The sequence below is a fragment of the Dendrobates tinctorius genome, unplaced genomic scaffold (genome assembly GCF_039654945.1).
Source record: "Dendrobates tinctorius isolate UK_male_01 unplaced genomic scaffold, ASM3965494v1 ptg000079l, whole genome shotgun sequence".
NCBI classification, from domain to species: domain Eukaryota; kingdom Metazoa; phylum Chordata; class Amphibia; order Anura; family Dendrobatidae; genus Dendrobates; species Dendrobates tinctorius.
Window position 1 is genome coordinate 18,020,448 of NW_027361747.1, and position 15,020 is coordinate 18,035,467.

The 15,020-nt window shown below is 49.5% G+C and overlaps 1 protein-coding gene across 4 annotated transcripts in view; it reads right to left on the bottom strand.

Moving 5' to 3' along the window:
- Window positions 1-15,020, bottom strand: part of LOC141096839 (uncharacterized) — a 281,517-nt gene that overhangs the window by 155,262 nt on the left and 111,235 nt on the right. For all 4 annotated transcript variants that reach the window (XM_073583673.1, XM_073583671.1, XM_073583672.1 and 1 more), the window contains one exon: window positions 7,267-7,331. In XM_073583673.1, coding sequence (XP_073439774.1) covers window positions 7,267-7,331 — 65 coding nt within the window. The remainder of the gene's footprint in view (window positions 1-7,266; window positions 7,332-15,020) is intronic.

Here is a 15,020-nt window from a genome sequence, read left to right on the forward strand (position 1 = left end):
TGTAGATACTAGGAATGCTGAAGTAAGAAGAGACTACTTACACTGCTGTCCACCCTGTCTACCTAATCTAATACTGGAGATTCCAGGTGTGATGAGGTAAGAAGAGGCAGCTCACATTGTTGTTGACACCATAACTCATGTCTAATACTGGAGATACCTTGGGTGCTGAGGTAAGAAGAAGCTGCTCACACTGCTGTCCACCATGTCTACCTTATCTAATACTGGAGATTCTAGGAGTACTGAAGTTAGAAGAGACTGCACACACTGCTGACCAGGAATGATGATGCAAGAAACATCTGCTCACACTGCTGTCCAACTTGCCTTTTTGATATAATAATGGATATGATGCTCAGAGTTCGATTTCATTAAAGCAACAGGAAAGCAGAATGTCTGACAAAAATGAATCTGTTCCATGATAGACAGAAATGGAGCCAGTTGCATGCCATTGACTATAATGGGGTCCATAGATTCCATTACAAAATGACAGAACTAACAGAGGCTCTGATACAAATGTTATCCTATCCTATCCTATCAAGCAGCAGAGACTAACTAACGAGAAATAAATATTCACATTATGAAGAAGAATGGGTGCAAACAGATTCATGAAAGTTTTTAAGCCACAAAAGTGGTGTAAAAACTTTAAAAAGTTACAAACTTTTTTGCCATGTGTCATTTCGCAAGTTTTTGTGACATTTAGCAATTGAACACTAGTTTGAATCAGCTCTGCCGAAACATGCGAGGCTGGGAACGAGTCGGGATGGGGTGTAGCTATGCCATTCATCCAATTCATCAAAACTGCTGGTGTTTTACCTAAGGTCCTGGATACCGAAAGTCCTGCAATGTCTGAACATCAGGAAAGAGACATAGCAATTCAAAAAACAATACTACATTTCTAATTGGAGGGATTTGCTAATACTATTATTACATTTACTACATACTGGGATAGGATCTTGGAGATGGGAGCACCCCTTTAAACTTAGAGGCTGCTCACAATGTGCACTCCTTACCTAGATAGCTGTCCAGGCTGGAACTGCAGAGTGGCCGGTAACCTAGGCAATGGGCTTATACACTACAAAATTAAAAATCACTCAGTTCTTTAGAACAGAGAAGATTTTTAATAAGGGGTAAATTACAAAGTTGTTTATTTTTACAAGCACTTTGCAATTTTACCCATTTATGAACTTGAGACAACCCCATCAATTCACATTAGATGCTAGAGTCCTAGAATAAGTCCCATTTTCCAGTCTATCACTTTGTATGAATTCTATCAGCCCTGATATCAGTTTTGCAACCACATTTATGTTTATCAAATCTGTTCTTCCATATTAGAAATATCATATACTAGTCCAGGGATATGACCTGAATTTGCTCCCTTCTTTTGAAGCAGGCAAACATGTAGTGAAACACTGGGTCCATGTTTTTGTCATAAGGCCTTTAACTCTTATATATGAAAAAAAATCTCCCCGTTCTCAGAAACAGAGGGATTTTTAATTCTATAATTTACTATTGTTGCCTACATTTCCTATACAAGGAGCATGTGTTTACAAGCCCTTTGATATACAGCTTGCAAGTGCTGTACTGAAACTGGCCAGATCACTGTCTTTCATAATCCTTGCACTCAGTGTCAGACTGATGAACATTGGGTCCACCAGAGAAATTGATTCTGAGGGCCCACCTTTATCCCCCACTGAAGAGCCCCTTAGCAACTGCAAGGTTTGCACTATGAACTTTCCTGAAGGAGAAGCCAGGGCCCACCGGAGGATTCTCCAGTTCTCTGGTGGGCCAGTCCCAACTCTGCTTGCACTAATTCATATCTGAAGAGGCAAAGCTGTCTGCTTCCGGCCTCGGAGAGCACACAGTTTGGACTAGTAGTGCAACTATGCTGCTTGACCAAACATGTCTATCATGAGCACACCACGCCCCGGCAAACAGGAAACCAGGAGGGAAGGTGGAGTTGTGTGCTCTTGAAGATACAAACAACTCATGTCATGATGGCTTTATCATGTTAGTTAGACAGGATAAGGTTGTAGTTTGTACTGGGTTTGACAATGACCCTTTTACAAATAGTAAAGACTTATGCCCTCAAAATCTCACTGCTCCATTCTAAAGTGTTCAAAACTGTCCAAGACTGTTAGATTCTATACTATTTGCTGTGAGTTAGCATTGACCCTGATGCAATGAAGATATCACTTCTTTGCCTACGTTTTTTGCCATTCATGTGTTATGCTGTGCTAAGTGATATTGTACCACATTATGTTATTATATACTTGCACCATACTGCCAACAATATGCTAACACCAGGTGAAAGCCGCAACAAATTTAAGAAATCATGTGATGCAAGCAATTGATAATGCATAAAGCAAAATGCCGTTATGGTGGATGGGACCATTCATATCTATGAGTTATTGCTCTGTCAGCAGAAAATCGCGGCAACGACCGATTTTGATCCAAATTTCGGATAAAAGTTATCAAGCAAGTCTATGGGTCCGTGAATAAAATCACACAGCATTGGGATTCCTTCCCAATGCTGTCTGTTTTTTCACAGACTGCTAGACAGGGAAAGCTATAGAGAAAAAAAAAATTATGGTTTCTCAACCGAGAAAAACTGACGAAACTTAGACGAAACTCTGATTGCAAAATCTAACGCTGACCAAACTCAGATGAAACGCAAAAAAAAACAAAAAAAAAAAACACAAAATCACTAATGAAAATCAGATCGATTTTCTCAATCCTGGAAATCAGTGACATCTATGGGTCACCCTCCCAGGGCTGTGGGGTACTCGGTACCGGGCCGGTGTCAGGGGAAGGTGTCACAGCAGCAGTGACCCGGTCCGTGGCCCTGGGCGCCCAAATCAATGGCGGTTGCGGTTTGTAGTGTAATAGTTCGTGACGCCACCCGTGGTGTTCGGCAAGTGGGATGTTAGGCCGATGCTGCATGCAGATCCTCTGGGGCTGGTGGTGTGTTGCAGCATAGATGGTGTAGCTCCTCCCAGGTGAAGCTGTAGCCCCAGGGCAGTGTAGTATTAATAGATGAGGAGAGGTACAGGCGGAGTGGAAACTGGTACCCAGATGTAGCAGTGCTGAGTGTGCTGGCGCAAGAATAAATAGAGGACACCAGGGCCTGTAGTTCCAACGCTTTACTCACAGTCAGTAGGGCACACAGATACCTGCCTCCGTGCTGTGTCCTCCGGGTCAGGGACTCAGTCAACCCCCAGGCAAGATGGAAGGCTCCTCTCCAACACTCCGCCAACATGTACCTTTCTGAACGTCTCCTCTATTGCGCCTTTAAGTGTGAAGATCTCCTAGCACTAAGTTACGCTGGAGTTCCTCCTTACAGATGTTCTGTGTTCTCTACTCGTATGGCAGACAGCTGTAGCCTGCTTCGGGGACACCCTTCTCCTGTGTCCCGGCTCTCTATACAGATGCTGTTGCGCCCCAAGTCTTAGATGGGAGTAGTGCATTTACAGCCAACTACTCCACCGGTGTCTGCTGCAGAACCATAAGTGTCCATACAACCTCGGGGACCGGGCCCCGGCCTTGCGCTGAGAAACTATAGGCAGGGATCCTCTTCCAACCCACGTCTCCTCTCTGTTCTCTACTCCTTCGTTCCGTACTTGACTCTCTTTCTTATGGAAACTTAGGTTACAGTTCTACGTCTTTCTCCTTTCCTGTGCCAGCTGGCTCAGGTCACTGAGGCAGCTGCAGCACTCCTTCCTCCATCCCTTCTTCCAGGGATCCTCACTCCTCCCGTAGTGTCCTACTACTCCGCCGACCTTCTATCTGACTCCAGACGGACTGACCTGTAATTCTAAACCTTCCCAATCTTTTATATGCCTTAACTCCACCCACCTCCCAGCACGTCCCGTGTGCCAAGCAAGGAACCACCAAGGGTGCTCTGCTACTCTCTAATTACAGAGCCGCTTGTGACTGTGCAGAACTACCCTGTGTGTGTGGGGTTCGGGTGTTGGAGCATGGAAAGGAGTTCCCACCTCACCTGGATGGTGGGGCACTACACCTTAGGAGAAGGTGCAGTACCTCTGTGGCGACTGAGCCTCAGGGGCGCCACATCTATATAAGTGCAAGTGCAGACGAGCATATATTCAGTTCGAGTGTGATGTGACAAAACATCGGATCGCACGGATGTTAGTCTATAGGGCCATGCACATGTCTGATATTTTCCCTCGGACACAGACAGTTTGAGGAAAAAAAATCACTGCATGCCTGAGTTTCATGCAATATTCAGACTGTTCCCATGCTAGTCAATGAGTGCGTTGGAAACATCGGACGGCACTCAGATGACATCTGAGTGCAGTCCAATTCAAAGATGAAGACTTTTTTTCTTTATATTCTCCTCATGTAAGACAAACAGATCACATAAAGCTGACAATCTGATCAAACTGAACAGAGTTTAATCAGTGTGTGATTTGCACAATCGGACCAATTCTCCCCGAGAGAATCTATGTTCATCTGCACCTGCCCTAAGGGTGAGCATTTACTACAGCAGAGGGGAGCATATAGACTTATGCCCGTAACATAGCAAAGGCAATCCGTTTCTTGCAGTTTGTGTTATACCATTTATTAGTTGAAAAAAAGCTCTAAAACATAAATGTTTTTCCAGCTATTCTAACTATCAAAAATAAAATGGTGGTATGCTAGTGGATAGAATAGGTTAAATAACTTGCACAGCATCAGACTGTGTTGGCTAGTTAGGACCCTATCCACTGAAAATGACTGTAACGCCTTGGGGACTGTCTTGTGTTCCACTCTGTTGTTTGCTGAGTGTATTTTGTATGATTGTTTCTTTCATTTATCCCTGTCCATCTTCCCTTGTTTGTCTGGCTAGTGTTATCCTATACACTTCGGCTTCCCACCTCCTTGGGTTGGGGAGGGGACAGATAAAGGTTGATATAGTAGCATAGCAAGGCACGTGAACCTGGCATCTCCACCTTCAGGAGTAATCCAGGGGACAGAGATAGACTAGGGCCCCCATAATTCTAGTGACCTGGTTAGTGCCCACAGTCCCAAGGCACTGAGTGACTCAGACTTTTTCTCTAGGATGATACCAAGGCGGCCAATCTCTTTTTGTGTCCCGCATGAGTCTTCATCTGTTACACGACCTTAAAACAAGCAAAGAATACTGCCCACCTGGCTTGGCAGGGATTCAACAGCTGAGTAGACTGCAGGAAGGTCATATTTTTATGGTCAGTGTAAATTATCAAGGCAGAGATGGAACCCTTCAATGGATGTCTCCACTCCTCAAGCACCATCCTGATAGCCAGAAGTTCGCTATCAGTATAATTTTGCTCCGTCAGTGAAAAAAGTTTGGAGAACAAACAGTAAGAGACAAACTTCCCCAAAGAAGATTTTTTTGCAGAAGCACAGCCCCAGCACTGAAAGATGAGGTATCTACCTCCAGCAGGTATATTGGGATTGGAGTGATACAGCACCGGAGCACTCATGGAGGCCTCTTTCAAATGCTGGAAGATCGACACTGCCGACTCAGGCCAGTCTCTGGTATTGGCCCACTTATTTGTTAAGGCTGAGATATGTGCCATAAGTGACAAGAAATGCAAGATAAATTGCCCATAGAAGTTTGCGAAACCCACGAAGTGCTGATTGGCACACAGACCCTAACGACGTGGCCAGGTTATAACTAAATAAACCTTCTCTGAATCCATTTCAAGACCATGATTGGAGACAATATAGCCAAGGAAAGGCAAGGAGATTTTTTTCAAAGACACATTTGGACAATTTGGCAAACAAATTGTTCTCCCAGGCTGTCAAGGGTTACCGCAATTGAGCAGAGCCAGAAAATTGCAGCATCTGGTTGCTCCTACTCCGCCGCTGAGAAGAATCACTTCTCTGGGTTTATTACATGCGTTTATTTCTTCCAGCAGAACAGGGGTTGATGTAGGAAATTTCTGCGTTCAGCTGTGCTCGGTCAGCCACTCCTTTTCCCTATAAAATCTGGGCTCTATTACCTAGTCCTTATCATAGTTAGTACTTGCTTCATGACAATAAGAGAGAGAGATCGCTGGAGAAGTTAGATGCGACTGTTTGGTTTATACACTTGGTAATTCCTTATCCTTCCCTGTTTTGCTTTCTTCCCCATCCTGCACACCCTGGTGGATTCCTCTGTTATATGTGAGTGAATGCTAATATGTTTGAGCTTTTCAGCTTACCCTTGTCTTTGTTGCCCTGTTTGTCAGGTTGGTGTACTGTGGTGAACTGTGGTGCACAGTAGCGCCCCCGCTTCCCTGGATGGAGGAAGGGGACAGACGAAGGGCTACCTTAGGAGATAAGGCAAGGGCGGAGGCCCCGGCATCTTCGCCATCTGAAGTATCCCGAGGAACAGTTCAAGCTAGGGTGCCCCCTATTGTTAGGGCCAGTAAAGGAGCTCCTGGTCCCAGGTCACTCAACAGTGGTGTTGTGACACAGATATTGCAGAACTTGACAGATATGCTGCCAGTGGGAAGAAAGATCAGGGGAGAATATGAGGGTATCGTCCAAATATACAACCACAAAAACATAGAGGCGATCCCATTAATGAACTCCTGACTAAGTGACTGCCTGATATCGGTTGGTCACAGTTAGTCACCAGGTACCACTCCAGGGCAGTCCCAGATACTGCTATAGCTGACCTGAGGGTCAGAGGCATGGGTACGCAGCAAGAAAACACAGACAAAATGTGGCCAATCTGAAGTCAGGGCGGGCAACACAGGATTAGCAGGTATAGCTGAGATCAGAAGCAGAGAGGTCAGGACGGGAAAACTAGCCAGGTCAGTAACAGGAAACGGAATACAGAAACGAGCATGAACATGGACTACAAGGTAGGAACCAAGGAGTGATGAAAGGGGCTTCCTAATATAGTGCCTGCCTGAATGATCTATGCCAAGGAACAGATATCTTCAGCACAGAGAAGGGTCAAATTCCTGCAGAGACCACCACCTAAGGCCAAATGGAAGCACCATGCTGTAGCTACCTTGCAGAGGAGTGCTGCAAGAAGCAAACTTCAATGAGCTGACCTGAAAAGAGTAGACACCGGGTAGTGACCATGGTGAGTAGGGCGGTGTTGAGGAGACAAGCGAGTTACCACCGTGACAATGTCAACTCGACATGAGTCTGTCCCTACATGTCTGGTGCTATCACATTTTATTATTTTCTAAATACATATGTTATAAGAGTAATTCTAACCCTTTGTTCCACATATCAGCACTAATATGTTTCTGGCCCTATCTAGTCTTGCTGGAAATTGATAAAGGTTACCTTAGGAAATTGCATAAGACGTAATACTCTTCTTGCACCTTCGCAGCGAGGATTTCTTTGAATGCCTGTAAGACAGGACAGAATATAGTCAGTAATTTACAATATATTGAACATTTTGTTCTGAGATCAACTATGAATTATCAGGTAAGCAAATGAAGCTCTATGGAAAAGAGCAAACTGTTCCTGTAACACAAAAACCTCTATGGAAAATATTATTAGTATTGACCAATCTTATAATGTGATTAAGTCATTAGTTTAAAGTACTTAACAGTTTTGTTACCAAGAGCAAACTTATTTCCCATCCTTGGCACTAAAAGTGCTGGCTCATTTTGTATATACTGTACAGTAGGTTCCATTGCCTGTACTTTTTTATTTTAAATTATTTTATATTAAAGGGATGCATTGATCTTTTAAAGGGATTGCTAGAGCTAGGGATTGTGGAGCCAATATAAAAGGGGCTGAGGACACCAGCAGGAGTCAGTCGACGGAGCAGGAGAGATGGGCAAAGGAAGCAAGAGGGCGCCAGAGAGCCAGAGCGAGATCCAGAGCCAGAGCAAAGAGAGGAGAGCAGCGACCAGAGAGACTGAAGGGAGACTCACCACAGACAGAGGGGAGACAACACCGAGCCATCCAGCTGAGAGACACCGACGGTCTGTCTGCGCTCCTAGCGGCCGCCACCGCTCCACTCCACTCCAGCCCGGGTTGCGGCCTGTCCGCTGCCGCCCGTGGCTGCCGCCGCCCGTCTCCAGCCCGCGGCTGCAGCCTGTCCGCTGCCGCCCGCGGCCGCCACCGCTCCACTCCAGCCCACGGTAGCGGCCTGGCCTGTTGACCACCACCTGCGGCCGCTGCTGCCTGTCCCCAGCTTGCGGCTGCGGCCTACACCTTCCGGTCCCTGGGCAACGTCGTACCACCTCCGCCGGGAGGTGCAACGCAGGGGAACTCTCCAGGGGCCTGCTGTGCCCCCACTTCGCCTGGGCGTAGGAACGCCTGAAATCTCCACCAGATCCTCATCGGCTGGGCCCAGTGGCTGAAATGCCGAAGCATCACCGACCACCACTCTGCCGGACGTCAGAGAGGATAAGTGACACATTGTAGTTAATACCCTGGACCTGTAGTCGGCCATACCGCGGCCCTATAGTGACCGGTCTTTGCCGGGTTAGTCGTGTTCGTTTTACCAGTGTATTTGGGTCGCCCTCCAAGGGCTGTGGGGTTACTTGGTACTGGGCCGGTATCAGCGGGTGGTGTGTCACAGCAGCAGTGACCCGGTCCGTGGCCCTGGGCGCCCAAGTAATGGCGAGGAATGCTTATGGTGGAATGTAGTTAATGGAATAGTTCATGACGCCACCTGTGGTGTTCGGCAAGTGAGATGTTAGGCCGACGTTGCAGACAGATCCTCTGGGACGGATGGTGTGGTGCAGCAGTGATGTTATAGCCCTCCACAGGCAGGGCTGTTGTCCCAGGGCAGAATAGGTGAAATGACACTTAGATGGTGTCGTGTCCGGCGCACGGGATGCAGCAGTGCCAGGCAGGCGGACGCAGAAAGGAATGGAGGACACCAGGGCATGTAATTCCAAAGCTTTACTCACAGTCTGTAGTGCCCGCTTCTGTGCCGTGTCCTCCGGGTCAGGGACTCAGTCAACCCCCAGGCAAGATGGAATGCTCCCTTTCAACACTCCTCCAACTTATGTACCTTTTCTGAACATCTCCTCTATAGCGCCTTTAAGTGTGAAGATCTCCTAGTACTGAGTTACACTGGAGTTCCTCCTATCAGATGTTCCCAAGAACTCTACTTGTACGGCAGACAGCTGTAGCCTGCTTTGGGGACTCCTTACTCCTGAGTCCCGGCTCTCTATCCGTGTTGCTGTTGTGCCCCCAAGTCTTAGATGGGAGTAGTGCATTTACAGCCCACTACTCCACCGGTGTCTGCTGCAGAACCATTAGTGTCCATACAACCTCGGGGACGGGGCACCGGCCTTGCGCTTAGAACTTCTAGGCAGGGTTCTCTCCTAACCCACGTCCTCTGTGTTCCCTTTTCTCCTACGTTCCGCACTTGTCTTTCTTTCTTATGGAAGCTCAGGCTTCAGTTCAATGTCTTTCTCCTTCTTTCCTTTCCTGTGCCAGCAGACCCGGGTCACTCAGGCCTGCTGCAGCAATCCTTCCTCCATCCCTCATCTAGGGATCTCCACTCCTCTCCGAGTGGCTTCCTTCCTCACTGACCTCCTGTCAGACTGACCTACTGACTGACCTGTAATCCTAAACCTTCCCACTCTTTTATGTGTTCTTAACTCCACCCACCTCCCAGCACGCTTAGTGTTCCAAGCAGGGAACCACCAAAGGTGCTCTGCTTCTCTCTAAGCAAGGAGCCGCAATGTGGTTTTGCTGAACTACTCTATTGTGTGGGGTGCGGGTGTTGGAGTGTGGTCAGGAGTTCCCACCTTACCTGGTTGGTGGGTCACCACACCTTAGGAGAAGGTGCAGTACCTCTGTGGCGACTGAGCCTCAGGGGCGCCACATTCTTGTTTTGATCCCTGCGAGGATAACTATTGTTAGCTTGTTTGGTTGCTCAAGATAGCCCCTATAGGCATCTACAGTATATATAAAAGTTACATCTTCATTTCATCCCGACTCCTATCTCGTCACTGCATCCCGCGTACCTGTGATTGCTACATTTGGCGTAGTCAGCAGGGTGCAGTCTCCGAGCGCGAGCCGAGGTGCCGCAGACCAAGGAGGGGCAGTGGACTCGACGGACAATGATGGCCCCCGGTCCAGTATATCCTTGGAGGCTATGCTGAGCAACCTGCCTAGGTTCTCCGGCACCAACACCATACTGTGGAGCTGGATGGAACGGATGTGAGGGCTATTTAGAATGCATCCGATGACCCCCGACTTAGAAGCAGAGGTGGCCCTTATGGCCTTGGTTGGGGAGGCCCGGGATTCCGTAATGTTGAGACCCCCAGGACAACGCAACACCTTTGTTAGGGTCTTACAGATATTGGAGGAGACTCATTGGGGGCTGCTAACCCGGTTGTTCAGTCATATGCATGGGGAAGGGGAGACGGTCACCCAGTACATGAACGTCCTTCAGGAACTATACATGGCCATCGACATTACCCTACGCGACCTTTTAGTGACCGGACTCTGAGATCCTCTGACTAAGCAGGCATTATGGAAGCAAGTCCGGGTAAACCCACGTATGGCTTTCTCCGAGGTGGGGAGTCAGATGCGCACGCGAGAACAGGAACATGGGCTGACAGTCCCCATGGGGAAGGTCCGGAGCACGGAGGTCTCTGTGAATGCCATTGGAGAGCCCCAATGGGTGGAAGAAATGAAACGGAAGTTGAAGAACATCAGGGTCGAACTGGCCGAGGTGAAGAGAAGGGCCGAGGCCACCAGTGAACGGCCTGGTGCAGGCCCGGGGCCCTGGGGTCCTCGCAATCTCAGGGGAGGTCGGCCCCCGCAACCTTGGGAATGTTATGAATGTGGAGAACCTGGCCATCTCGCCCGAGAGTGCCCGCGGCGTGGGAGATACCCACCCCAGCTGCCATTAAACTAGAGGGCTCTGAGCTGGTGGGACACCGCTTTGAGCCAGAAACCACGACATGGGGTGGTGGAAGTCCCGAAGATCCGATCGCGAAGTGTCCAGTGATATGGGCAGGGTTTGAAGGCCATGCCATATGATGCCTAGTAGATACAGGGTCGCAAGTAATGACCATGCCAGAGACTTATTTTCGGCAGCATTTTGCCGAAGCAGTGAGAACAAGAGACTCTGGACCAGTGGGGCTCCCGCACACCCCAAAAGGGTGGGTGTTCCAACAGTTGGTGTGGGGAGCGCAAGTCCTACAGGAGTGCCAGGAGGGCGAGGTGCTGGGGAAGGTGATCGCGGCCCCTCCACTCGTGCTGCCGCCCGGGCAGACAGTTGTGCCCTTGCCTATCTGGGCCCCTGTGCCCCTGGAGGGAGTGGAGATGCAGGTGGAACCATGCCTCTCGGAGCGCCTACCCCCTGGAGTCCTGTTGGCCCGCACCTTGGCCACTGTGTGGAAAGGGACTGTCCTGGTGCGCTGCGTCAACCTAGAAGACCAAGACATTGTACTGAAACCGCGGGCCGAGATGGCGAAACTGGTGAGACCTTTGGAGGAGGTGCTTCCGACCCCTGTGTTCCAATTAAAAGTGCAGGCGGGGGACCCTTGGGCGGTATCTATCCGGTCTCTTCAGACCACCGAGTCCTCGGCTGAAGAAAAGGGCCGAGCCATCCTGGAGAAAATGTGAGCAAAACTCTCTGGCCTTACCCCGGCCCAAATACTCCAGGTAGAAACGCTTCTAGGCCAGTACCAGGAGGTATTCGCTTACCATGAGGATGATTTTGGATGTACCACAGCCATCACACACGGCATTCCCACTGCAGGAACGGCTCCTATCAGGGAATGATATTGAAAGATTCCCCCACAACTATACCAGGAGGTAGAAACATTACAGGCCCAAAATCTGCGGAAAGGAGTTATCCGAGAAAGCCAGAGTCCATGGGCGGCCCCCATCATGTTGGTCCGCAAGAAGGATGGCACCTTGCGGTTCTGTGTGGACTATCAAAAATTGAACGCCTGTACCATCAAAGACTCGTACCCGCTGCCTCGGATAGAAGAGTCCCTATCCGCCCTGGGAAGGCAACATACTTCTCGAACCTAGATCTGGCCAGCGGGTGCTGGCAGGTGCCAATGTCAGAGGAAGACCGCGCCAAGACCGTGTTCATCCTACCTATGTGACTGTTTGAATTTAATCGTATGCCGTTCGGGCTGGCCAACGCCCCTGGGACCTTCCAACGGCTGATGGAGCGGTGTCTGGGAGATCTCAACTTCGAGGCCACGTTGATATACCTGGACGACATTATCTATGCCGCCACATTTGAGGATCAGAGTGATCGCTTACGGTAGTCAACCACTCCACTACTCCGAACGTAATCCCGACAATTACAGGTCCTTTAAGCTCAAGCTCTGCTCGGTAGTGTTGGCCATGACGGAGTGGTTCGCAGAGTACCTGACGGGCTCTAAGGTGGTGGTACGAACTGACAACAACCCTCTGGCCTACCTCAATAATGCCAAATTAGGGGCCCTGGAGCAACGATGGGTGGCCCGGATGGCCAAGTTCAAATACAAGATCATCTATAAATGGGGAGCAGAGAATGTGCATGCTGACGCCCTCTCCAGGATTCGACGTACAACCCCGGGGCAAAGCCGAGACGACGAACTAGAAGGAGAGGAGACGCCATTCGCTCTGGCCCCCATGCCGGACTCACAGCTACGACCCAAGAACAATCCCATATAGGACTCACTAGGGGCATGTTAGAACAATCCCGGGACAAATGGATCCAGCAGCAACAGAAGACAGAGAGATTGGGCCCCTGCGTCAATGGGTGGCCACCTGCAAAATATCTAACAACACTCAGAGGCAGACTTTGACTCAGGACACTTTGTTAATGCTATGCCAATGGGAGAAATTGGTAATCAGAAGAGGACTATTGTACCGCAAAGCAGTATCGCGGACGACAGGTAGTAGTACCGGGAGCACTGGCTCGAGAGGCCCATGAAAAAGGGGCTCACTTTGGGGCTCAAAAGACTTTTCAGTGGTTGCAACAAATGGCCTACCATCCTCGCTTGCAGACCGCAGTGGCAGAAGCTTGCCGTGCGTGCCGCCTGTGCGAGCTAACTAAACCACCCGCACAACGGACCCCAGTACAGACAATAGTAGCGTCAGCACCCCTCGAACTCCTGATGATAGACTATTTGACCATTGGCCCCGCGCACCACGGGTATGAACACTGTCTCGTCATGGTGGACCATTTCACCAAATTCGCCGTGGTAACCCCTACTCGAGATCAAACTGCGGAGTAGGCCGCCTACGTGATTTGTAAACACTTTATCCAAGTATACGGCTGCCCCCAACGGATTCATTCAGATCAGGGTGCGTGCTTCCTGGGAAAGGTCATGGAAGAACTACACCGTCTATATGACACGGCCCCCGAAGAAGCCAACGCGAAACGCGCGTTGGGGCTGCGGTACTGTGTGTCCTGGACTAAGGCACAACGGGTAAGAGCAAGTCTTATACTGGATAATGACTATTGCTATAATTGTAGGCAGTTTTTGCTGAACGGACAATGAGAGCGCCACTGAGTCTCTAACATTGATGGAATGTAGTCAGCAACTGTATTTTTTGGCACTTTAGGTAGCTTTCGTATATATTATAACCAGTTGTTTTCTTGCTCCCCCACCTCGTACTATAATATAATGTCTGGACACATTGTACACTTTGTGTAACCCTCTGTCCTTATTATACAGACCTTATGTCGGATATTAATGAGTGTAGTATATACATTGAATTGTTGTACTAATAAAATTGCATATGTTTTTTCATCTAAAAACTTGTGGACAATTACTCTGTGTGTATCAGGTGTTTTTTTACACCGTCTATATGGTATCGATAAATCTCGGACCACTCCGTACCACCCACAAGGGAATGGGGCCTACGAACGATTTAATCGGACGTTGATCCAAATGTTACGCACCCTGGAGAGCGACCGAAAGGCCCGCTGGCCTGAATACATCCCTGAACTGGTGTGGGTTTATAACAACCAGGTACACGGAGTCACCCCTTACTCGCTGCTATTTGGGAAGGCCTAGGGAATCACGGAGGTGGAGTTAAATCCGGAAGAGAAACAACCATGGACAGGGGTCTCCTCGTGGGTCTGGAACCACCGGCATCGACTGTAAACCCTGCACCGAATAGTCCACACAAAACTCCAGGACCTGGAACATCCAGGGGGGACTCTGCCTCAATCCATCGACCTCCAGGCCAGAGATTGGGTACTCGTACGAGATCAACGCCCTCAAAACAAGTTGGAACCCTGCTGGGAAGAGAATCCCTATCGGGTGTTGCGCCGAGTAAGCCCGATGGGCCAGTGTACGAAATACAATCTGAAAAAGGCAGGGACCTCCCTACCCGCACCGTGCACCATAATATGTTACGACCCTGTACCTTCACCAACCCCGCACGACCTGAGGCCCCCCTCAGGTCTCAGAACCTCCACCAGCAGTATGTGATGAGGACGACGAGGAAGACCTCCCAGCATTACAAGCGGACACTTCGAGAAATAATATTCCAGCGGACCCAGTCGACCCACCAGGCCCGGATGACCCGCCACCTTCCACCACCCCAGAAGACTCCACCACAGTCGAACCACGGCGCTCCGAGCGGTCAACAGCTGGCAAACCCCCCGAAGCGCTACGAACAGGATCAGTTCGTGTGGCAGAAAAAACTTTTGTCTCAAGAAACCAGCCCAAACTTTCCCAAGCCCTCGCCCGAGGACTGGCGAGCATACAGGATGGGGGAGTGTAGGAGGAGGAGTCCCCGCTGTGTGCTCGGGCCGGAACCAAGGAGACTGTCACCAAGGTTCCTAGGGGGACTGTTTCCTGGGGACATAATTAGGAGACGGAACACAGAGTTCAAGAAAGGTTGGGGGTGGAGCCAATATAAAAGGGGCTGAGGACACCAGCAGGAGTCAGTGACAGAGCAGGAGAGAAGGAGAAAGGAAGCTAGAGGGCGCCAGAAAGCCAGAGCAAGAGCCAGAGCCAGAGCAAAGAGAGGAGAGCAGTGACCGGAGAGACTGAAGGGAGACTCACCGCAGACAGAAGGGAGATGGCACCGAGCCGTCCAGCTGAGAGACACCAACTGTCCGTTCGCGCTCCTAGTGGCTGCCACCGCTCCAC